This window comes from Poecilia mexicana, unplaced genomic scaffold (assembly GCF_051168715.1).
Source record: "Poecilia mexicana isolate PSO_F unplaced genomic scaffold, ASM5116871v1 scaffold_2, whole genome shotgun sequence".
NCBI lineage: Eukaryota > Metazoa > Chordata > Actinopteri > Cyprinodontiformes > Poeciliidae > Poecilia > Poecilia mexicana.
The window spans coordinates 41,671,288-41,694,989 of record NW_028263371.1 but is presented as its reverse complement, the minus strand read 5'-3'; the positions used below and the strand labels follow the sequence as shown (position 1 = coordinate 41,694,989).

The 23,702-nt window shown below is 42.8% G+C and overlaps 2 protein-coding genes across 4 annotated transcripts in view; one reads left to right on the top strand and one right to left on the bottom strand.

The window, feature by feature from the left end:
* The window catches only part of LOC106911800 (electrogenic aspartate/glutamate antiporter SLC25A12, mitochondrial-like), a 23,531-nt gene extending 10,299 nt beyond the window's left edge, over positions 1-13,232 (top strand). For both annotated transcript variants that reach the window (XM_088000904.1, XM_088000899.1), the window contains exons 9-18: positions 124-208; positions 3,608-3,689; positions 5,608-5,766; positions 6,647-6,699; positions 6,895-6,975; positions 9,197-9,337; positions 11,188-11,326; positions 11,579-11,737; positions 11,820-11,910; positions 12,691-13,232. In XM_088000904.1, coding sequence (XP_087857030.1) covers positions 124-208; positions 3,608-3,689; positions 5,608-5,766; positions 6,647-6,699; positions 6,895-6,975; positions 9,197-9,337; positions 11,188-11,326; positions 11,579-11,737; positions 11,820-11,910; positions 12,691-12,877 — 1,177 coding nt within the window. In that variant the 3' untranslated portion in view covers positions 12,878-13,232. The remainder of the gene's footprint in view (positions 1-123; positions 209-3,607; positions 3,690-5,607; positions 5,767-6,646; positions 6,700-6,894; positions 6,976-9,196; positions 9,338-11,187; positions 11,327-11,578; positions 11,738-11,819; positions 11,911-12,690) is intronic.
* The window catches only part of dync1i2a (dynein, cytoplasmic 1, intermediate chain 2a), a 24,891-nt gene continuing 14,358 nt past the window's right edge, over positions 13,170-23,702 (bottom strand). For both annotated transcript variants that reach the window (XM_015011890.2, XM_015011892.2), the window contains 8 exons: positions 22,085-22,210; positions 18,703-18,849; positions 18,500-18,613; positions 17,966-18,099; positions 16,852-16,996; positions 15,678-15,818; positions 15,434-15,559; positions 13,170-14,948 (listed from right to left, as the gene is read on the bottom strand). In XM_015011890.2, the coding sequence (XP_014867376.1) occupies positions 14,835-14,948; positions 15,434-15,559; positions 15,678-15,818; positions 16,852-16,996; positions 17,966-18,099; positions 18,500-18,613; positions 18,703-18,849; positions 22,085-22,210 (1,047 nt within the window). In that variant the 3' untranslated portion in view covers positions 13,170-14,834. The remainder of the gene's footprint in view (positions 14,949-15,433; positions 15,560-15,677; positions 15,819-16,851; positions 16,997-17,965; positions 18,100-18,499; positions 18,614-18,702; positions 18,850-22,084; positions 22,211-23,702) is intronic.

The window sequence follows — 23,702 nt, the reverse complement described above, 5'->3', positions numbered from 1 at the left end:
AAGTTATTTGGCAGTAAAAAAACGACTGGAAAATCTTACATCACTGGCTGCTGCAGCTCGGTGGAGAAGCAGTTTTTATTTTTTATTTTTTCCTGGCCTAAGTCCCACTTTTGCTTCTTTAAGGCGGCTGAACAACGCAGACATCGAGCGAGTCGCGCCGCTGGAGGAAGGAGCCATGCCGTACCACCTAGCTGAGACTCAGAGACAGGTATCCTGAGTGACTTCTCTAATACTCCTCGCATCCTCCTCCAACTGGCTTTCATCAAAGCCTTTTCCTCTTCTCTATCTCCGCTTCCCTCTCAGAAAAGGGAGCGAAGAAAGGCAGCATGTTCAGGCTCTGAATTAGCAGAGAGCCCGTGTTTTTCTTCTCTTGTGAAGTGCATTTCTTAAACTCCCAGATAAAAGTACACCAATTATAGTCACAGAAGAGGAATGGATTGTTGCGTTGCGGCTCTCCATGAAAGGCTCTTCCTATTTTATTCAGTGCGGCTGCACATACGCATCAGCTGCAATCACACATCTGAGGCGCTAATAAGAGGCTTTTATCACCGTGGGGCTTGAGAAGTTTTAGAAGCCTTTAGCGAAGTCTGCTAATGGCAGGAGGGGAGTGGGAGGCAAGGTGGATGTGGGAGAACAAAATAGTTCCTGCCTCCACCGGATAACACGGCTCTGTGTCAGAGCTTTCAGACCACTCGTGCTCCAGAGTCTCGCGCTCAGAGGTCTGGAATTTGACTCCTTCTGGGGAGGCGGGCGGGCGGCGGGTTGTGGGGGTAGCTGTGATTCTCAAGCCTGCTCTTCAGTGGAAGTAGACTAATTGTTTAAAGCCTTTGATCAAGACCTCGATCTTGTTAGCATGCGGCCTTCACTGGAAGCATCTAGGAAGAGGAAAAGAGCGATCTGCTTTGCTCCCTTAACGTCTTGTCTGGGGGAAATTACTCGCACACCCCCAAACTGCGCACGCTGGTAGTTTAAAGAGCATGAACACCTCTTGAAGTTTTTCCACATGATTTTAAGTTACAACCACAAACTCTAGTGTACTTTGCTGAGAATAAATGTGACTTGTGTGTCAACTTTGGCCAGCCTCCCTATCCATTGTGAAGAGAAGCATACCCACAGCATAATGCTACTACCACCGTATTACACAGTGGAGACGGTATCTTCAGGGTGATATCCACGATATATGATATTCAGGGTGATATTCAATACAGGGTGTATTGCATGTAGGCCAAAAAGTTCAGTTTCATTCACATTTTTACTCCCTCCCCTACATAACAAGAAAATCCTACACAGTGACTTTATGACTTTCTTTGCCAAACGCCAAATTTGTAGAGCAAACGACGAATAGATGTCCAGTCCCTCCTGAGCTGTGGATCTCTGCAGCTCCTCCAGAGTTACTATGTTCCTGTCTTGGCTACGTCTCTGATTATTTTTTTTATTTCACCTTTATTTATATACTGGTATATCTTGGTGAGACACAAGGTTTTATTTTCAAGAGCGACCTGTTTGTACATGGTCACTGTTTGTACATGCATACAAACTAAAACACACTAGAGTTATTTCAGCTCATATCGGTTAGCTGAAAAAGAATAACGAAGGAAAATAAGACTGTAGAAATAAAGCAAGAAGCACAGGGACAACCATTCATGCACTAAAGTACATTAAAAATCCTTCAGTTCAGTGAAGCTGCACAGCTTGTTGCAGTTTGTTCCAAGCAGAAGGAGCCTTGTAAGAAAATGCAGTTTTTCCAAGTTCTGCACGTAAAGAAGGAATGCTGATGTAATAAAAGCCTGTGTGGAGGCCGTGGTTGCTCTTTCCAAATTAAAATATACCAATCCGGTTGTCTCCATGTGGAGCGTGAGGACCAGTTAACCAAAGTGTATAAAGTGCAATGGTGGGAAAGAGTTTCACCTCCTCAGAAGCTTAAACTGTGATAAATAAACATCCAACATCTGTAAAGAGCTAACAGGAGCATTCATATAAATGTCTTTATGTAAATGTTCTTGTTTAAATGAAAGTTGTGATTTGTTTTGATAGAAAATAACCCAGATTTCAAGCTGAGATGTATTATATTAATTATATGTCATTTAAAAGAAAGACTTTGATCAATCAACTATCTTAGATATATACAGCAAGATGCAAATTCAACATCTTAGTGGATATGTAGTAATGCCACACTCTTTGCATGTTTGGATGATGCAGATCTCTGTAGAACATTATATCGATTTATGTCTTCATCCGGCTTCAGCTTCTTCAAAAGATCCCTGCCAAACCTGTGAACTATTCACAGAACAGCTGGATTTATACTCAGATTAAATTACACACCAGAGATCTTTATGTAGTAATTTGGTTACTCCTGAAATCGACTTGTTTCACTGGGTTTTATTTAGGGGTATTAGAGTAAAGGTGGCTGAATACAAATGCACAGCACACCTTCTTATTTATATTTGAAAGTCATGAAGCGTAGTTTATGTCCAGGGCGTCATGATCAGGTGGGCGCCATTCTTACAAAAAAAAAAGGTTTGACGTATCTTTCAACTAAACCCCAAACTAATTTTCCATGACTTCTTCATAGTAGCATGCCCAGTCACCAAGTATTGTCGCCCCCTAGTGTTTTCCAATGTCCAAGCAATGTAAGATTGTTATAAAGCTGGCTAAAGTTGGTGGCTGATATAAACCTTTCAAGCCTTTACTGAATTAAAGGGCTATTTCACTTTTTTAATCATTTATCATCTCTACTACAACGCTTAAAATGCTGTTCAAACACTTTCTTAGAACTCGATTTGAGATTCATGAAAGCTTCTTTTTTTTCTATTTTCTATTTTCTATTTTCTCCACAGAATGGAGATTTTCAATGCTTTTTCACCATCAGTGCCATCTCAGATTGAGACGAATATGACACAAAATAAAATCAGGCAATCTGTCTATTTTTTTGCTTCTTCAGTTCTTAATGTGTGGTAAGAGACGGGGTAGGTGGTGTTTTTTTGCTAGAATGATGAGTCGGTGGGTGTGTTTGGGGCTCACCAATTGCAGCAGAACCAGAACTGTTTCATCTTCACTATTCTGTCCCAGATTATGTCTCTCTGTAACTCACAAACTCAAAACAAAACGCATTACAGTTTGTGAAAGTGACAAAATGTGGAAAGGCTGAAGGAATATGAAAGTTCTCGCAAGGAACTGCGTCTTGTGTAGATTATTATCTGAACATGGGAACGGGTTGTTGGGCTAATCTGTTCCCCTGCACTCCAGCGGAAACAGAGAACTTCAAACACCAGTGCAGAGATGATGGAGATAGGAGAGAAATCATACTTTTAAAATAAAAACCAAATGTTTGGATCACAACCTCCAAGATGAAAACATATGTGGAAAACTCCGCCACAGGTCCACGCAGTCACCCGGAGCTAATCTGTCTCTGACATTTAATACCGACTGCCGGTGAATCAGACTGTACATGAAATGTCCACATTCCATCTCCATAACATTTTTCTTTCCACAATGTATCCGTTTCACTGTGGCTTGATAGCCCGCCGGTTCATGATTAGCGCTGTGATCCAGCCTCCATCTTTCTCCAGATCCATTTGACCGCCGGTGTCTCTTTCCTCCCATACAGCACACTCACGAAACGTCTCGGCCCGTCTGGCTCCAGGCTGCAGAGTCCGCCTACAGGTTTACCCTGGGCTCAATCGCCGGAGGTGAGTGACATGTCTACAGCAGAGGCCCCCGGCCCGCCCGAGGGGTAACCTTAGCCGCCCCGACTGGCGCAACTGAGGCCCCGGGGCCGGCCATTGTGTTTTCAGGGGAGAGGGGTTGTGATGTGAGGCTCCGGCATTGTGCTGCCGTGCCACCGGTGGCTCCAGGCTGTCTTTGGAGACGGAGCTTTGGAATGACACAAATCTTCCGGAACCGCACTCCCTGGAATCTCCCTCTCTAATTACACTGGAGGGAGCAGAAACAAGGAACCACTGACATAACCAGCCCACAGACAGGAGCTCGCTCCGACCCTGTGAGTGTGCGGGTCCACGTCGTCGTCACTCGGCAGTGGCCGATTCAAGACGGGGCCCGAGTGAGACGTCTGTCGCGAGATGTAACGGTGAAACTGCAATTTCTTTGTTGCAATGAGTTTTTTCTCACTTTTTAGGCTCTTTGAATGGTTGAGAACAATCAGTACACCAACAACCGATGTCAGACAAGATGCAGCATGTGCAGCTGAGAGCAGGGATTTAGTGCACCTTACCTCAGCATCACTCTAGGTTGCAGAAACCAGTCATTTCAGGTTCTTAAAGATGCATTTGAGCTGCTCATGTTGTTCAAGCTGTGAGAAGATGGAGACAACAACTTAAAAAATAACAAAAATGCATTGTTGGATGTATTTTAGCAGGTTGCATCTCTGCAACTCTGTGTGGATGACACTTTAACGTCACATTTTATTAATAAAATACCCTGAAAAGACGACCAAGGTTGACCAAAGTGCTGAAGAGCAACATTAAAATAAACAAATAAATACATAATGGGCAATTATTGTATGTGATAAATCTGAATTATTGATGGTAGAAACCGACAGCATGGCTGGGATTGTTGCTTTTACTCATTTTCTCCACTGTTTATTTTTATGGCTAGTATTTGCATTTGTGGGGTTTTTATAACAGCCGATCTAAACACATAAATGAGTTCTTATGGACTTTTTTATTGTCATGATAAATGCAACATATATTGTGATAACATTTCAAGTCTACGTTGCCCCCCACCAGTGGAAACAACCACGGCATTCAGAAGCTCTGTCACCTCTCGACTTGAATCCTGTTTTTCTTTGAGAATTCAAAAAACACAATTTCGGCAAATGTTTACACTCTAGATAAAGATTCATGTCAAATCTCTGCTTGGGCCACTTCAAGATATTAATATTCTTTCCTGTCAGAAATAAACCTATTGTTCAAATTAAAAGATACATTTAAACCTAAGTCTAGTCGTGGTATGAATAATTTTGTGGGGAGGAAGTCAGTTCTCTAAAAGAAACATGAAAAAGTAAGATTTGCAAAGTGAGTGTTTGGAGTGGCCATCACAAAACCCTGATCTCAGTCCTGTAGACAATTTATGGACTCATCTGAAAAGGACTGTGTGAGTGAGGCGGCCTACAAACCTGACCCAGTTCCACCAGTTCTGTCAGGAGGAATGGGTCAGAACTCTATTAAACTATTGGGGGGGGCATGGAAAGAAACCCAAAATGTTTGACACAAATCATACAGTTCAAAGGCAGTGCTACCAAATATGGAGGAATGAATACAAACCTCTGATTTTTAATAATTGGATAAGCAAATCTTTGGCGTTCTTTCTTTCATTTCTGCGACATTTAGCAATTAGAAAAAAAAGCGGTCAATCCAAATGACCCAAAAAGGAGAAGTTTCGTCTGATTTTTAACTCGTCTTGACAAGTTACACTCCTTCAAAAGTCCAGATTTTCTACTTTTCTTCATTAAATTAGCCAAAAAAAAATGGATTCATCATCCTGCAGTTCAAAGATAAAATATAAATCTCCTTAAATACTGCAGTTCTCTTTTAACCTATGCAATTCTCTACTGTTTTTGGCATCAGCACTGACTTGTTTGCTCCGCAGCCACCGGCGCCACTGCCGTGTACCCCATCGACCTGGTGAAGACTCGGATGCAGAACCAGCGCTCCACGGGTTCCTTCGTAGGAGAGCTGATGTACAAGAACAGCTTCGACTGTGCGAAGAAAGTGCTGCGCTATGAGGGCTTCTTTGGATTTTACAGAGGTCATTACATTTCCATATATACTTTTTTTTTAATTTTTTTAACAACACGTGCATGTGGATGGTGCAACGCGGCCCGCATGATGGGCAAGTATCAGGGAGCTAATGTCAGGAGCATGGTTTTCTAATTGATCCCAGAATCCTTTGCCCTGTGTGTTCAGCAGCAGCCCGGGGTTTTCATTATCTCTGTACCTGGGAGAGTTCCCTGAGCGAAAATGACCAGCGGTATTCATGTACCGTCTGATCTGCCTCTGTTGGAGTGCTGATAATAGCGCTGAAGGCTTCTGATATACAAGCCCTTCACCCCCGGGGCTCTGCTGCTCACGAGGGAAGTCAAGACTGCCATCTACAGCTGCCTCCATCGCTGCAGCGTCTTATTTCTCCCTCTTGTTCACGATAAGAGGCCGATCGACTCGGGAGACAGACACGCTCGGCTGTTTTCTGGCCGCATACCAGCAGCGGTCACTCAGCAGCTCCTTCAGAAGTTTATCTGGTTTGATGAAGGACGGGCGCTGAAGCAGTATGGTGGCTATCGCCACTGTAGCACCCAGATCCCCACGCTCCCCCCCCTCTTAATCTTGTGCATGGCCACACAGCTCTCTCTGTTCCCCACCAATAGCTGGATCAACGGATCCTATATTCAGGAGCAGTCATTTCTGGACTTTTGTCCAGTTTCAATGGGATCTTTTGTGTCTCGCATGTCTCACATGTATCAGCGACTATCTGTAAATATTTACAGGTTTGTTTTAGGCTCCCAAGAACCCTGCTGCTCGCATTGTTCTGGTTGTCAGCGGATGTATTCATACAGCCAAGATAAAAATGAGCACTCATCTCAAGGCAAACTTTGAGTCTCAGATGCTATCTATGAATAATATTTTTGCAGGTCTCCTCCCGCAGCTCATCGGCGTCGCCCCGGAGAAAGCTATCAAACTCACGGTAAGTCATTCCACCACGTAGCTGGAGAAAAAAAAAAAAAGTTGATACGAACGAGTCTCTGAATGAAAGAATCTGAGCAATCTGAGATGTGGCTGCAGCTCATGTAAAATTTACTGTCTTGCTTTAAAGATTGACTCTCATTTGGCTCTTTTTTTTTTCCTGAATATTTTCCCTTTTTGTTTTTGTTTTTTCCAGGTGAATGATTTCGTCAGAGACAAGTTCACCACACAAGATAATACCATCCCTCTTCTGGCAGAGATTCTTGCTGGTGCATCTGTAAGTGTTAAATTATGTCCTTAAATGAACCAAAAACTAAAGAGCGGAGTTTATTTCATTTATGTAGCATCAGATCCTTTTACAGTTGCTCCCACAGGTCTGCACATCCCTGTTAAGATGACGAGCTTTTGTCATGTAAACAATGAAACCATGATGAACCACGAAGAGTGTTTAAAAAAAAAAGTATAGAAAAGACGATTTTCTCGTGTTGTAAGTGAAAGAATCTGTCTGTGGAACCAAAACGTTTTAAATCAATATTTAAGAGTTATTGACTTAAACCAAGCTCCCATGACTTGCTGAAAAGTTACTTTTGATTTAGTTTTGTCTTATTTCAAGTGCACTAAGATGTTTGAACTGGAAACTGGACAAGAATACATACTTTACACACCGCTCATAAACTTATGAATTTGAAGGCAATGAGCTGAAAATTTTTAGCTTATCAATATAGAATAAACATCAGGTTCAACATTTCTAAACAGCCTAACTTGTATTTTGTTTATTACCATCAAGTTTAGTCGCTTTCACACACTTTCTGTAGACATCATCAAGACTCTGGTTGAATATCCAATCAGATATTACTGGCAATATTGTGCATTTAAACTGGCTGGTTTCTCTGCTGCTGAGGCAGATTTAACCACAGACTCTCCAAGGCCCTCTGGTCCGTTCTAGAAGGACGATATCTGCCTGATTTATTAATTCAGAAAAACATTTGTGATGTTTTGGGGAAAAAGTTATCCTGCAGCAACAACCATACTTGTTTAAGCATTTAAAATAATTTAGGTGGGCCTACTTATTCATACCAAGCTGTCCCACATCATGATACTGCCACCAGCATGCTTAACAATTTGTGTAGTGTTAAGTTTGAAAGCCTCATTTTGACTCCTTAAAATGTGCAAAAGATCATATAAATATTTCCAATTTCCAATCCAAATATTTCCTCATCATCGGGAGCTTTGTTCATTTTGGATGTGCAACCGTGAGAAAATAGACTGAATAAAATGTTATTTATTTAGAGTTTTTGTGTTCATCCATCTGCAATTACCAGCCTGTTTTGTTCTCTGACTCCTTTGAATCTTAGACCACAAATCCTACACAAGCAGCTCTGTACCGTGTTCTGAGAGCAGCGTTGGATTAAAGATGTAATTCCTTCACTCAGAGCAGATATGAGAGAGGCTGAAAGAATGAAGGCCTGCAGGTTGGACTCGGAGGAGCGGGGTCTTTGAGGTTGCGACCCCTGTCAGAGTGTAATTGGAGGAAGAGGCCCTGGAGGGTTCTGGATGAAGCAGGGTCTAGCTCAGCGTGATTGAGTTTGACAATGGGGTCCAAACCTGTGGCGCAGGTCCCGGAGCAGGTCTTCACGGAGGACAACCAGGATGTCCCATGTCCCAGCTGTTCAGAACCAGAAGTTTGAGTTTCTCTAATCGGCTCTGAGGGGTTCCTGTTAATTGTCGCACATACACACGCAGACACACACGCACACACACCACACACACACTCATAAAAGTTTAAATTCAGTTTAATCTGATAACTCCCTGAATTATCACTGCAGAAGATGAAAGACAGGAGATGAGTGCATCAATCTTCAGAGCAGCGGATATTCCCCCCCTCTCCGCTTTGAAAACGAGCTTTTTTTAGCTCGGATGTTTACAGATAAGACCCCTGCCCTGAATGTCAGCGGCAGCCATCCTGGGGCCTGATTAGATTTGGGGAGGGTGATAAATGTGCCAGAGTCAGAGGGTGCCATGCCTCCAGGGCACCGCTTTCCTGGACTGTCCTGGTGATTCAGCGCTCTCCCCTGGGAATAGGGGTTGAATTGGGGAAGTGTGCGGGGCGAGGCCGGGCCGGGCCGCTCACCCTGCCACAGGAGGCGCCTGGAGGGGAGGCGGCTGGGGCAGAGGGCTGCTGCCAGGGTCACAGCCTCCCAACCATGAGCCAGTGGCTTCTCCTGCTCCGCTCTGACCCCGGTTGTTCCTCCATCAATGCCGGCTTTTTCCTCCTCCTGTCAAGGCCGTTTGGAAAACAGGGCGAAAATAAAGCAACTTTTGTGCTTAAGTTTACCGAGATGATTTAAAAATTCCCATAAGGAGGGGGAAAATGCTTACACCACCATCTCCGTTCTCACCCAGAGTTCACCCCACAGGGGTTGGAGGGACAAAATCCACTCAGGGAATATCCGCGTGTAAACAGCTTTTCGTATTTGTATGTGTGCTGCACTCTGTAGGCTGGAGCCTCACAGGTGATTTTCACCAACCCACTGGAGATCGTGAAGATCCGCCTGCAGGTGGCTGGAGAGATCACCACGGGCCCCCGGGTCAGCGCTCTGAACGTCGTCAGGGACCTCGGCTTCCTCGGCCTCTACAAGGTGGGCCAGCTCCACAGGATCCACAGCACAGAGGAATGCCTGAACAACAATATGCGCTTTCTATTTACTTTACTGCCTAAAACAGGGTTTCTGTACATGTTCTTGCTTAAATTTCTAAATGTTTCACCCAGTTTTTGGGGCCATATCTGGTTTCCTTCAAACAATTCTCATTAATGTTCTTGATGTTGTTGAACATTATTATCTCTCCACTTGAACCGTAAAAGACTAATGACCAGCCAACACACCAGGAATCAAGGGGAGACATGAGTGTGTCCATTTTTTTTATGTGTCACTCATATTATTATTATTATTACTATTATTATTATTATTATTGTAAAATATAAAATGGGAAACATTCTGAAAACATTAACATGCTAAAATACTAAAAATACTAAACTTGTCAAGACATAGCAGAAGCAGTCTGCCGTCTAAACTTTAATGGATTTTATAAATCATATCAACACCAAGTCAGACTTATCTATGAAATAGAAAGAACTTGATTAAATCTGTAAAAGGGTTTATGCACATTTGTAGACGTTCATTCAGTCCACCTGAGTCGACACACAAACGCTGACTTTCCTGACGACTGTTCCATAGCTTGTCATTGTTCAGATTGAACGCAGAGCTTCTGTGAACATTGAGTTTCAATTCTAGCCATCATTTAAGTCTGAACTTTTCCTAGGCTGTTCTAACATATCAACATGCTAGCTCTAGCTGTATCTTTAAAGTCGTTGTCCAGAGTGACCTTGTTTTCAGCTCCCTCCATTTTTCCATGCGTGCTGATGAGAATGACCCTGAGCACAATGCTGCCACCACCACCATGTTTCACCAGAGTGTTGACGCACTCTTAGCATAAGAGTGCGTCAACATTTTGATGTTGACTGATTCTCTTCTCAGTCGTGGCTCTCAGCAGCTCCTCCAGAGTCACTCTTGATGTTCTTCTTACCCAGTGGGCTGGTGAAGGTGGGCGGCCATGTCTCTTCCTGAAACATCTAAATATTTTTTCAATATATAAAAGGACATTAAAAACCATCTATTATTTTCTTTCCATTTCACAATTGTGCCCCCACTTTGTGTAGGTCTGTAACACAATAAAACAACATTTATTATATGATTTATTATATGATGATGTGATTGCCTCAGTCGGTTCTGCTCATCCTCTATGGGAAAAGCTCATGTATTTGACAACAGCTAGAAAAGTTTGATGCTTAATTTATTAAAATAAGTTCAAACCTCACTTGAAGATAGATTAAGAATATGATGATTGAAAATGCATTACTTCTCAATGTTCATCAAATGAAAGAAACAAAAACATCTTAAACAGTCAAATAATTTTCATCTTTAAGTTTCTGCAGATGAAACACTTCTGCATTTGAAGTAGCAGCCGTTTGTTTTTTGATGAGAAACAGAAACCTGAACATCAGATGTTGTGTTGTTGAGTGTTTTCAATTTTCCAAAATAGTGTTAAACACGCAGACGGTTGCTGCAGCCAACAAATTGGTTAGGTATTGCGCTTCACTCCTGCTCCCCTCCAGATCCGTGTGGCTTTACTTACTGCTTACGACTTTTTTTTTTTTGAGTTGGCTCCCTCTTGGTAAGAGAGCACACTGCGGTCCGTGATGGATCTGTCTCCGGAGGCCCGGTGCTTCAGCTCTCCCTGGAGCCCTTCAGCCCCATCATCATTACTAAAGCCCCTTTGCAGGCTGAATAAATCAGCTCCCCCAGCCTTTTAATCCCTGCAGACGAACCAGCTTTACCTCTCTGCTCATTCATCAGTCTCTGAGCTGATGTATTTGTTTATAAAATGTTCTCTTTTTTTTTTTTTTTTTTTTTTTTTTAATTCTTGATAGGGAGCCAAGGCTTGCTTCCTGCGTGACATCCCCTTCTCTGCCATCTACTTCCCGGTTTATGCACACACCAAGGAAGCGTTGGCGGACGAAGACGGAAGGCTGGGTCCGCTGCAGCTGCTTACTGCCGGAGCTATAGCAGGTAACAAACATCTGGGAGGACGGTGCCGTGTTGTGTCATAAATGAACGCGTCAGATTATCTGCTCGGAATAAAAAAAAAATAAAAAAGAAAGCACGTTGGTTTCCTTCCTGTTGTTTCCCCCATCAATAGACCGACTATGTTGTGATAGTTTTCTTCCCATCACACCGTGAAGGTGTAGCCATTTTGGTCTCTGTGTGACTCCACCTGTGCATACCCAAACTGCTTCATTATGTCTTTGTGTGGCAAACAAGGCGTACCGGCGGCGTCGCTGGTGACCCCTGCCGATGTCATCAAAACCAGGCTGCAGGTGGCAGCTCGAGCGGGCCAGACGACGTACGACGGAGTCATCGACTGCTTCAGGAAGATTCTCCGAGAGGAGGGGTTCAGTGCATTTTGGAAGGGCGCGGGAGGTAAGGCACTCCTGCATCCATCGTTCCTTATCGACTGCAGACGAGAGAAACTGACCTCGGGTGCACTTCTGCCTTCCGTTAGCTCGTGTCTTCAGATCGTCGCCGCAGTTTGGTGTGACCCTGGTGACCTACGAGCTGCTGCAGAGATTCTTCTACGTTGACTTTGGGGGACAGTAAGTACTTTGGGTGTAGAAAATGAGAACAAACACCTGCTCTGTTTCATGCACATCTCAACAATGTCTTGGGCGGAGAGGGGGAATATTTATGACATTTTCCATCAGCTTCAGGATTTACCTAATTTTGGTGGAGGTTTGAGAGGCCTGATTAGCATAGTTGCAATTCCACCAGATATTTGCTAATTGTTGCTGGTTAGTCTGAAGGAGCTGAGCAGGGTAGTCTTGGGGAGAGGCGCTCTGTTTTCAAGCTATGCTTGAAAACTGCAGCTCTGAAGAGGAACTGTATGGAAAAGGCGGTGCTTGGTGAGAGCAGACACTCGGGCACCCCCAAACGGTTGCCATGGGAGATTAAAGGATTTCTGAAACAACATACATTTCCTCTGAAAACGGAAACGGTGGCATGCAATTGCAATCCCAGAGAAAGTTTCAATCACTCTTATACAACACTGTCTGCTGTTCACTCATGAAAACTCTCATTAAGGTTAATGTGGTTGTAACATGACATGAGGAGAAGCTTGATGGGAATGAGAGAATATACAGCTGGAACCAGCAGTCTGTTCATGAACTGAACTTCTTCCCCGATTACAACGGTTTAAAACACGTTTGACAAAGTCTGGTTTGGACATGCAGTGTTTTAATGAAGATTATCATTATGATATCAACTTTTCCGTGTGCATGAGAGAGAATAATCTCCCTTGGGAGAGATCAGTTTCGCTGGATCTGAACCAAGCATCAATGATGGAGCCGTTCACTCACTACCCATCTCTCTTTCTCCAGTCGTCCCGCTGGCTCCGAGCCCATTCCCAAACCCGTGGTGAAGGATTTTCCCTCTGTGACCGCCGACCATGTGGGCGGTTACCGTCTGGCTGCTGCGACCTTTGCCGGCGTGGAGAGGAAGTTTGGTTTGCACCTGCCAAAGTTCAAGTCCTCTGGAGAGTCCAAATCTGAACCTCAGCCGTCCTAAACAAAGCCGCGGCGGGGAGGCCCGCACGCTCCTCCGATTTCAAGTTAATCCGAGAAGCCGTCTTTCTTCAAACGCTGCATGGGTGTGGCTTTTATTTTCTTTGCATCGCTTGCACAACTTTACTGTACATATTGTACTTCTCAACAGAGGGACATTATGGCTCAGCGAAGAATCACTGCTCCTTTTATTTCTTGGTGTGTGACAGCTTTGGTGTGCATGGGTTATATTTAACAAAGATGTACAGATATTTTCAAAATATTTATTTTGAAATTATGACCAGGGACGCGGGAAATAATTTAAGTGTATTTATTGTATTTTATTGAAATAAATCACTCAAAGTGTTTCTACTGTGAAACGTACATTCTCTGTTCCCCCCCTCCCCCCCAAAGTTTTGTCTCAAAACGAAGAATCTAGTCGGATCCCTTCACTTTACATGTCAGCTACGAAATTGGCTGTGCAGATACAGGATTCATGACTTCAGCCAGGAGGATTAGTACAAAACAGCATCAAAGTAGAAATTAGTCATGTCTAAATGAGCAGAAATGACAACCTGAGCTGCAGCCACAGGCAGAAACTCACACACACACACATCTTCGTGAAACGTCTTCCATTTTAACATTTAATGATTTTAACTATCTGAACCGATCTATAGTTAATCTGGAATATTGTTTCAACCTTAACCTATTTTGAAAATAATTTGAATTTAATGCACTTTTTTTTTATCCACATGAGCCGAAATTCTGCATGCAAGTATAAAACACGTGGATAGAAGTGAAACCACTCTAGTTGGAGTCGTCAAAACTCAAAGACGGAAAATTGGTCAGCATGTAAAAAAAAAAAAAAAGCCAGGAATTTTAAACATACCACAAAGCTGGTAGGTGATTTGTTGATCAACAAAGAAAAATCAACACAATGAACTGCACAGAGGACCTCAAAAGTCTTCTAGAAAAAAAAATGTGTCCATGTTGAGAGCAGAAAATGAAGAATCTGTTAAGCACCAATGACAAGAAATCTGTTTGGAGGAGTCAAGGCGAGGCTTTTAAACTGAACAGTGGAGTAGCCCTTGCATGGTAGTGGCAACATCATGATATGGGCATCATGAGCTTACAGTGGTACTGATGAACCTGCTTGGTGAAAATAAACAGGGAAGAGGCATGTGTCCAGATTCTTTAATTAACCTGAAATCAACAGAAAACTCAAACTTGGACAAAAACACATCAGAACTGGCTTTGGAACAGATAAACCGGGCCGACATCAAACTTCTGAAAACCTAACCCAAATTCAAAATGTTCATGCTGAGAAATCAACTAATTGAAATTAGTAGTAGATAAAAATATCCATCTATAAGAAAGCAGCTTGCAGGTGTCCATAAAAAAAAGTGGTTTTCTGCGTGTTTATGTACCCGTATGCATGCAAGTTTAGTAATCATTCTATGCTGAAACTGAGTGGTTCAGTTTATCATTAAAAGCCTGTAGTTAATATGACAAGGTGAATGAAAGAAAACCTCTGAGATGATCACACCACTGGGTCATTTTAGACCTGGCTGGTTCATAACTTTAATAGAAACAGAACAACTACAGCATGACTGACATTTCTGAGTTTGTGCAGTGGTGCATCTATTTGGCTTGAAAAAACAAAACAAAACACAAAAGTTAAGGCTCTTGTAGACATGCACCAACATACTGACAGGTAAAGATTTTACAGATAATCATTAAGGCATCTGGTTGAAGAGAAGACAAACATTTTATTTCATTTTTTTCTTTTTTTTAAAATGGCTTCGTGTTAGTGTCGCTGTTTGATAACCCTGCTGCTTGGATCTCTATTTGAGGAAGACCGGTGATGGAAATCAGAAAATGTTTACACTTTCATCCTACAGTCATGTGGTCAGAAAACAGGGCCGACAGTAACGAGCGCCCAGCTGGTCCCTTAAACGCCGCAGCGAGCCGCAGGGACGAGCTCACGCAGCCAGATGCTGAGCGGCCAGCTCCTCCGCGTCGTCTCTGTTCTCGTTGATCTCTGCCAGCGTGCAGACGAAGCGCGTCCACTCGTCGTTTCGCGGAACCGCAATTTGCTGGAAGGAGGGGCACAGAAGAGTTACTCCAGGCTGCGGGCGACGGCCATTTACGCAGATAATGGTTAAATAACACAGACCCGAACTGCTCAGAGCGGTTCATTAAACGATCCTTTAAATACGTCTCATTAGGCTGAAGTGAATATTTTAAATAATTAATCGCTCATTTGTGCAACAAAGCTAGGGGCTGCTACACAGTTTGCATGTCAAATCTCTTACTTCTCCAGAGTGAAATGTCCGGAGTTGTCATTATTTCTGGTTTCTTTTGAAAGGTAAACTTAAAAAAAAAAAAAAAAAAAAAAAGGAAGATGAATGGATGAAAATGAGGACAAAAACAAATGGGATATGGAATCATTTTCATCCCCCCCTTTTTTTTTTTAAGTTTTCATACCAATCATGACCTGGAAAATATTAAAAGCTAATTTCATGCAGCGCAGGAAAGCAAGAGCGCAGCTCACGCTGGATGAACAGTCATGTTTGCTCACCTCTCCAACCTCATAAACAAGAATGCGTCCATCGGAGTCTCCCACTGCGATCTCTCTCCCGGTATGAGCCCATCTGACCCTGTTGAGGGCCGGGCTCCCTTCCACCACAACGCTAGCAGTGGGGACCTGAAACAACAAAAGCGGCGCAGAATATCAATCAGAGGAGGAACGGTTCTCTGCAGACAACTCTGCTGCTGCTGCATGTGGGAGCCAGCAGAGGAAGGTGTCGGAGAAGGAACCGGACCTCGGTGTCGTTGTTCAGGTTCCACAGGTCCAGGTGGCCGATGCCGTCCACGCATGCGAACAGAGCCGGGTGAGTGGGAGACCACATGACGTCATACACGTAGTCGGAGTTGTCTTCAAACGAGTAGAGCGGCTTGTTATTCTGCACAGGAGAAACACATGGGAGCACTCATTCTGATGAAAGTAAAACAGAATGTGAGTTTTTTTCACATGCCGGCTGCTCAGAAACTTGAAAATAAATCTTATTTTGATCCGACTGTCACTACAGCTTTACTCACAACTACGACACTTAAGCAGAAAGTTAGAAATTACACAACATTCACTTAAACGTCACACACTGCTCTCTCTCTCTTTTGCCTGGATAATTTCTTGAAAACTTCAAAATAATGCAAGCAGGCTTAAAAAGTTACAAAAAAGAAACGGTTTCTGTCTATATTTTCTCTTTATTACATTTGTTTAAACCGGTAATTAAACCTGAGCTTCTAGAAATGACAAAACAACACTGTGTTGTTTAACATATTGTTTTACAGATTATATTTATTTAGACTGTCATCGCCATATTTCACTGTGGGAATGAACTTCTACGCCGCATGTGTAAAACCTTAATGCCCAAAGGTCCAAATCCTGCGCGCCATAACGTTTTCCTTTGGCACCCTCAACTCCAACATAAATTGTGTCTCCAAGTATTATTTTAGTGATCAAATTACATCTATTTTTTTCTGTACTCTGCCTGATTACATCAATGTGAAGAAATGCTCAATATTATTTAACTTTAGTTAGTACTCATTAAATGCAAAGGCAGCTATTAGTCACATTTTTAACAGTTTAATGGGTTTCATCAGTACATTCTGGTGCAACCGGCCCTTTAAGGACATCCATGATCTTGATGTGGCTCAAAATGAAAATGAGTTTGACACAAAAGGTGGCATTGTATTGAGAATAAAAAATTCACCCAGGTGGAATGTATTTCCTGTTTAGGGAACTGGTTGCACTGCTAACATGGTGAAAGGGAGATTAAGTGAAACTGGCTTGTTTTCTACAAATATGCAGAATAAAATCCCAATAAAACACATTGAAGTTGACAAAATTAGAGAAAGAAGCTGCACCAAAAGTCACAACCACTGCAGTTTAACAAACCCCCTCATATCTCCTCCGTTCCCTTATAGCAGTCTTACCTTGGTGCTCCACAGTTTGACGGTCCAGTCGAAGGATGACGTGACAAACAGGTGGGAGAAGTCCAGGGGCCCTGCAGCTGTGTGGCAGTGGATCCCGGTGACGGGGCCGTGGTGGCCCTCAAACATCTCGCTGATCCCCGCTTTGCTGTGGAGCGCACAGATCCGAATGAGCGCGATAACGAGCCACAGATGTGAGGAACTGACCCTCGGATTAGATACGCGTGCTCACGCTACGCCGAAGCTTTCAGAGCAACAAAACCCTAAAAAGGTTAACAGTCGGCTCTGCTGCTGCTGCTGGCGGCGACTATTTAAGCGTTTCATTGAGCATGAAGGGACTCGACGGGCGCAGACGGACCTCTCCTGGACACGCTCACAGTAATCATTTACTTAGATCATGTAATTAGCAGCAGGGAGGCAGAAAGTGCCCGCGTCCCTTCAACCACATGTTGCAGAGCTGTTATCCAACTGAGGCTCTGATAATTAATGTAGAGGGGTAAATACTCAGCATGAGTGATGCTTATGCATTATTAACTGCGATGAGAGTATCACACCATTGTAAATGAGGTGGAAAATTATTCCCCCCAATTACAGAGGTGATTCTGCTGCGCAGAACCTCGCAGCGATGCCCTCTCTGGATGCGCTGCGGAGGTGGCTGACACGCCGCCGAGCGGCTGCGCTGATTCAAGCCACATTTCGGCACTCGGGGAGGGCAGGCCCCGGCCTCACAGACGGGAACATTGTGGGATGAACTGCAGTTTTTATTCTCTCTGGGACAACGGCCTGTAAACAAACTGTCTGGAGCGCAGAAACACGCCGAGAGGGGAAAAAATGATTTGTTTCCCCTGCATGTGTGCCCTGTTTATATTGAATGACCTTTGCAAACATAAACTGACAAGCGGAAAAGAAAAACAGGATGACTGGGCAGGAGTGAAACCTCAAACAGCAGGAGATCAAGTGCTGGATTTGGGCTGTGCTGGGAAGCGAGTGGGCTTTATTTATTTGACACCCGGTCCTAGGTGGGCTTAACAGGTTGCCTCAGCTTCCTGCAGGAGTTTTGAGGAAGAAAAAAAAAAAAGAAGAAGAAGAAGAAGAAGAAAAAGGGCTGCGATCGCACCTTCCGTGACGACACGACATGTAGACGGAGCCATCCTCGCTGCCCACCACAAAGTTGTTGACGTCTCCGAGAGGGAAGGACATGGAGGTGACGGCGACGGCTTTGGACTGCTTGAAGACGAGCTCCATGCTGTCCTGTGGAGGGAAAAACATGGAACGACGTTCGTTACGCATGTCGCGTTTGTTGCCAAGAGCAACCTGTCAAACTCAAAGCACAGTTCAATCGTGCAAACCCAGTACTTTGACATCGGGATCCTGGCAGGACAAGTGGTCCAAAACTACCTCCTTCAAAGTGAAGGAACGAGTGAATCTGTATGTTGAAATAAATCGGAAGTGACATTCAGCATGAATGAGACTCGGAGTAACATGTTTTAGTCTCCGGCGAACAGAAAGAGAAGTTGTGGAAGGTGACGTCGATTTTCTGCACTGTATCAGAATTGTAGCCTGTAGTTTTAGCAATGGCAGCGGAGGAAGTGAAGGAAGCCGTTTAACAGCCGCCTCGCTCGGATCAGCGCTTCTCTGAGTTTTCCCTCACCTGCGGCTGGGAGAGCATATCCAGACTCCAGGAGCAGATCTTGCCGTCCGTCGAGATGCTAATCAGGTTGTGGGCGTTCTGCGTGCCGACTACGTTCACACAATACACCGGGTGCTGCGAACGCAGTGAAGGTGAATTTATTTTTCTGCTGCCATGCTGAAGGTAAATCAAGTTCATTCGCCCGCGTGGGGCGTCCGCAGTACCGTGTGCGCTGCCGCCGAGAGCGGGGTCCTCTGCACGGGGGTCCTCTTATTGCTCCTGTTGTCCCACAGAACGATCTGCCCAGAGTACGTCCCTCCAACCACGACGTTCGGGTGAAACTTGGCAAACGCCGCAGACATCACGGCCGACTGCACAGACCAAAGACAAAAAGGTCAAACGGTTAGATCTCTGATGCTTGTCAAACAAATGAAACGTTTCAAGTGAACTTTTGAGGGAAAACTTGACTCATGGTTTGCATTTCGTTAACTGTGGGAGAAACAGACTAGAAAATGAGGTGATTCATATTTTTTTTGTGTGTTGTATTGCAACATTCCTGAAGCTGATGCTTCGAGCTGAGAAAAGGTCGCCAGAAACCGCCTCCGAGAACCGAACCGATGCGTCACAGAACTGGTTTGTGTACGTTTGGCTTCCAGGAGCCAAACGTTCTGTGAAACTTCACGAGTGTTATTTCTTTAGGCTGTTCTTCATATTCTGGCTTCTTTTTCACTCATTTTGGTCACACTGTATTTTATTAAACCAATTCTAATGAGCCACCTATTTTTTCCTATTTCTTCAAACATCACTGTAAGACGGGCCGAGTGCTGCAGACGACTACCAGACTGCACAAACCACCATTATTATGCCATTTCCAATACATGACTTTAAAACGATCTCAAAACAACAATATCATCATTTATCGCAGTTACTTCTCTGACAATTGCGGTAAAAATTGTTATTGTGACAGGCCCAATTATCCTCAATATTTTAAAATGTTTCAGATCACCAAACTGAGTGAAGTCAAAAATGCATTTATTAAAGGGGAGAGAGAAATCCATCCAAACCAACTTGGCCATATTTACAAAGTAATTGCTCCCTAATCCCAATAACTGGTCAAGCAGTAGCTATGGAGGAACTGTGGCTCACAGAGTCCTCTGTTGTTTTAAAATCAGCCACAGTGGAGTGGACATGAGCATAAACAACTTGTTTAAGGTCACTCCACAGCAGGGGTCAACACCTCCAGTTCTTAAAGGGCCGGTGTCCTGCAACTTTTAGTTGTGCCCCTGGTCCAACACACCTGAGTTAAATGACTAAATTACCTTCTGAGTGTGCAGTTAAGGCTACATCTCGAAGCAGAGATGCAGTTAAAAGTCGCAGGACAGCACTTCTTGAGGACGGAGGTTGAAGACACCCCCCCCCCCCCTTTGCAGCATCCAAATCCATTTCAAGTCTGAACTCAACTTTGCTTCTCGAGTCACTCAGAGGTCAAACATTCAATGCTAGAAAGTAGAGTTCATGTTTCCTTTGTTTCCAGCCAGTCGCCCAGGTCTTGAAACAGCAAAGCAGCTGCAGATAATCACACCGTGTTCTTTTTCTGAAATGCTGTGTTGGTTTAATGGTTGGTTTAACCTTCCACAAATGTTTTTTTTTTTTTTTTTGTCTCTGTACACAAAATATTTTCCCAAAAGTTTTGGGGATCATAAAGAAATGCTTGTGTTCATTTTGATCCACGGTGGTTTTGACCTTGATGGACGTCACCTTTCAGTTCAGTTCAGATTTATTCAGGTCCCAAATGGGCAACTAATGTTACAGCAAGTCCATAATCAGTCTCTTTACTGACTCACAAATGGTTTGCTAACCTCCCAAATCCTTTGAAATCATTTTATTTCTCATCTGTTCTTGAATTTCTTTCATGAAGTGTTGCTTTTTGACATGGTCTATCCTACTTCATGTTGTCAAAATATCTATTTAAGTGACTTTTTCCATTTCATTTTTTTCAACTTGAGTGGAAACTCAAGGAGCAACGCCCAACGCTCCCATCAAGATAAAACTGTTAAAAGTACAGCAGTCGAGCGCCAAGCAGCATGTTTTACGTCATCACACTCCAGCTGGGGTTGCAAGGCTCACAAACAAACTACTGCTGAACCTTCCCAGATCCGAACTGCAATCTGAAGAGACAGAGTCCCTGCCTAAAACCTGCTTTTAATTCTGGGACCTCTTGATTTTTTAATTTGTTACTTTATTTTATTAGTTACAATTTATCAGAACGTTATTACTTTTATTTATCTTATCTTTGAAAATTATCTTAGTGAAGTAAAAGCTGTTTATGACTGTGCAATTCAAATAAATTTTGAACAGATTTGATGGCCTTTAGGCTAGTTTCGGGAGCAGATAGCCTAACTGATTAAGCTGCTAAAAATAAGCTAGAGTTATCAAGCACAGAGAAGAGTGGGGGGGGAAATATTCTGTATTATTAAAAACCACCCTGAATTTAAAGAATCTGTATATTTGCTGCTACGTATGAAAAGCAAATGAACGTGAAAGGCATCATAATTTTGAATGTAGTAACATTACTTTAACAGCAGAAGGAATAATTATTGCTTTTCTTTTCTAATTTAAAGCTAATCATGTTTTAAATTTCCATTTTTGAATTTGTGTGTCAAATTTAAATTGCTGCGGCATTTTACTTCAAGTTTATCTTACTGACCCCATGATTAGAGACGGGTAACTCATCACCTGCCTCATATTCTCCCAGACTATTAATACCCAGTGTGTTCTTTTCCAGTTATGCTTCATATTAAAATGAGAAAGTTCCATTTTTGTCCGAGAAAACAAAAACGAAACCAGATTTGTATATCCACCAGTGTTGACAAACTAACTATCTAATAGAATCGATGTTTGTTTTTACTGCAGCGAAGGTGTTATAAACACTCTGACTGCTTCAGCTACAACCACCTTTTAATCAAGTAATCATCGAGAGGGAAATAATGCGACAAAAAAGTAGAGAAAAAGAAAGAATAAAAAAATAAAAAAAATCAGCTTTTGAGCCAACTTGGAAGCACAAAGCAAACTGCATTCACACTTCTGTTCAGTTTTATTCAACTCAGCAGCGAGTCTTCGATGACATCCGCTCTGAAGGCAACATGTGGTTCTACTCAACTCGTCCTGGTGAAGGAGCCTCGGGGCAGCATTAATATAAAGCTGAGCAGAGCCATGGCGCTCAACTGCTCTCCCAGCTCGCTCTGTCTGAACACAGAGCCCTTGTTTAGATGCACATGATAACCAGCCCTGCGCCCCCCCAACTCCTGCTCCACACCCCCCACCAAAACCCACCCACACTTAATCCTGCTGCAGCTCTTGGAGTCCGTTCGGGTCTTGCGCCACGGGTCTTCTCCAGAACATGTGTTTGTGGAAAGATGTGGTGGAGGTGAATGCCAGCATGGTGAACTCACCATGTGAATGGAGGCAGGAAGGGGGGAGCGAAAGGGTTGGCGCTGCTCCACACTTGTGGAGCGAGGTATATTTGTGGGGGTGGGGCAGAAAAAAAAATAAAATCACACAGAAGAGAGTTCAAGAAGGAAAAGTGAGGGATGTTGGTTTTGGTACCTGACAGTGGAAGACGTATTCTGGCGTGGCTTTCTTGTACTTCATGTTCCAGACTAAAGCCACGCCGTCTGGTTCGTGTGGAGCCTCCTCGTTGTTGTTGTAGGAGGCGACCAGGAGCTCAGGATACTAGTGAGAGAAAAAAGAAAACAAATGGATAAAATAGACACACTCCTCACATCTAGTTGTATGTGGAAACGCAACAGCTGCCAGTATTGGCCTGGGCAATATGGCTTAAAAATAAAATCTCTGATTTTTGTCATGTCAGATACAATTTTAGTAAAATTTTTTCTATCTTTCTCTTCTAAAAAAAAAAAAAAAAACATCACCACTTTCAAAACGTGGTTTTTATTTCAAACTCCTCTTCTGTGAATTTGTACGATGGAGTATTAGAGCCAGGCTACAAGAATTTTTGTTTAATTATGAGAATAAAGTCATAATATTAGCAGACCGTCTATTCTATTTTACCAGAACACCTCAAAATTAAGAAAAAAAAAGTTGTTTTAATGAAAATAGAAAAAAAAAAGCTTCTAGTTATCGACCTATGACATGACCAGTTTAGTTGTGTGGCTTTTTTCTCCAAAATAGACCCAGTCGTTTGCTCAATCAATTCAAAGTACTACTCCCGATAATGATTTGATGCTGACTTGTTAAAAGATCAAGTGATAGCAAAGTATAGCTTCACAAGATGTTAAAATTCCTAATTTTAGTTTGTTGCTATTTTTTGTGAAGGGGATTTCATAAAACTACAACTGAAGTCTCCTAATATAATGTCTTTATTCAAATTTAAGGCATGATTTTATTGAAAAAACATTGCAGCCTGGCCCTAATATTCTATCGTAGCATTGGCCTGAATTCAAGATCCAAATAATAAAATCTGTAAAACCTGCTTGTCAGACAAGATGGCGAGTTGACATCACTCTGAGCTATGGAAATAAAATGAGTGGAATGATGGATATTATTTCTTTCTCCCAACAAATAAAATTTTCAAAAGCCAAAACGTCTATGCTGAAAAAGTGACTCTTTCCGTACATATTTGTGGCTCGTTTCATGCAGCTCAACCATTTCAGATCCTCAATAATATCCTTTATTCCTTTTATTATTTCATTAAAACACGACTACTTCAGGAGCAGTTTAAAAAAAAAAAAATTGTTCCAAAACGGTGATAAAACTACATCAAAAATCAAAAAGGAAACAACATCTAGATATACAAACACGTTGTGGATGTTTGCAGGATGCTGCTGAGTTTTTTCAGGTGTTAATGTTGCTCTGGGCCAGAAATACAGTGAACAAAGAGGTTAGGTGCTCAGTCACTGTCAAAAACCATTGCAGAATCAGGAGTGAAATGACCTTAAACACCAAAGGAAATAAATCATTACAGCCAGCGGATCCGGCTACAATGTGTACGGGACCAAACTTGGTTTTCCAGAGGGAGTTTTGGCTGAAAGGGAAATGTTGTCAAACTGAAGCAAGGTAACCATAAAACAAGATCAAAGCCCTTTAAAAAGCCAATTAGAAACCATTACATTCACTTTTTCCTTCAATTTGATTTTCTTTTTTTTTTTTTTTTTTTTTTTAGAAAAAGAAGTGATTAAACAATTGCTTAATGGCGCTTTGAGGG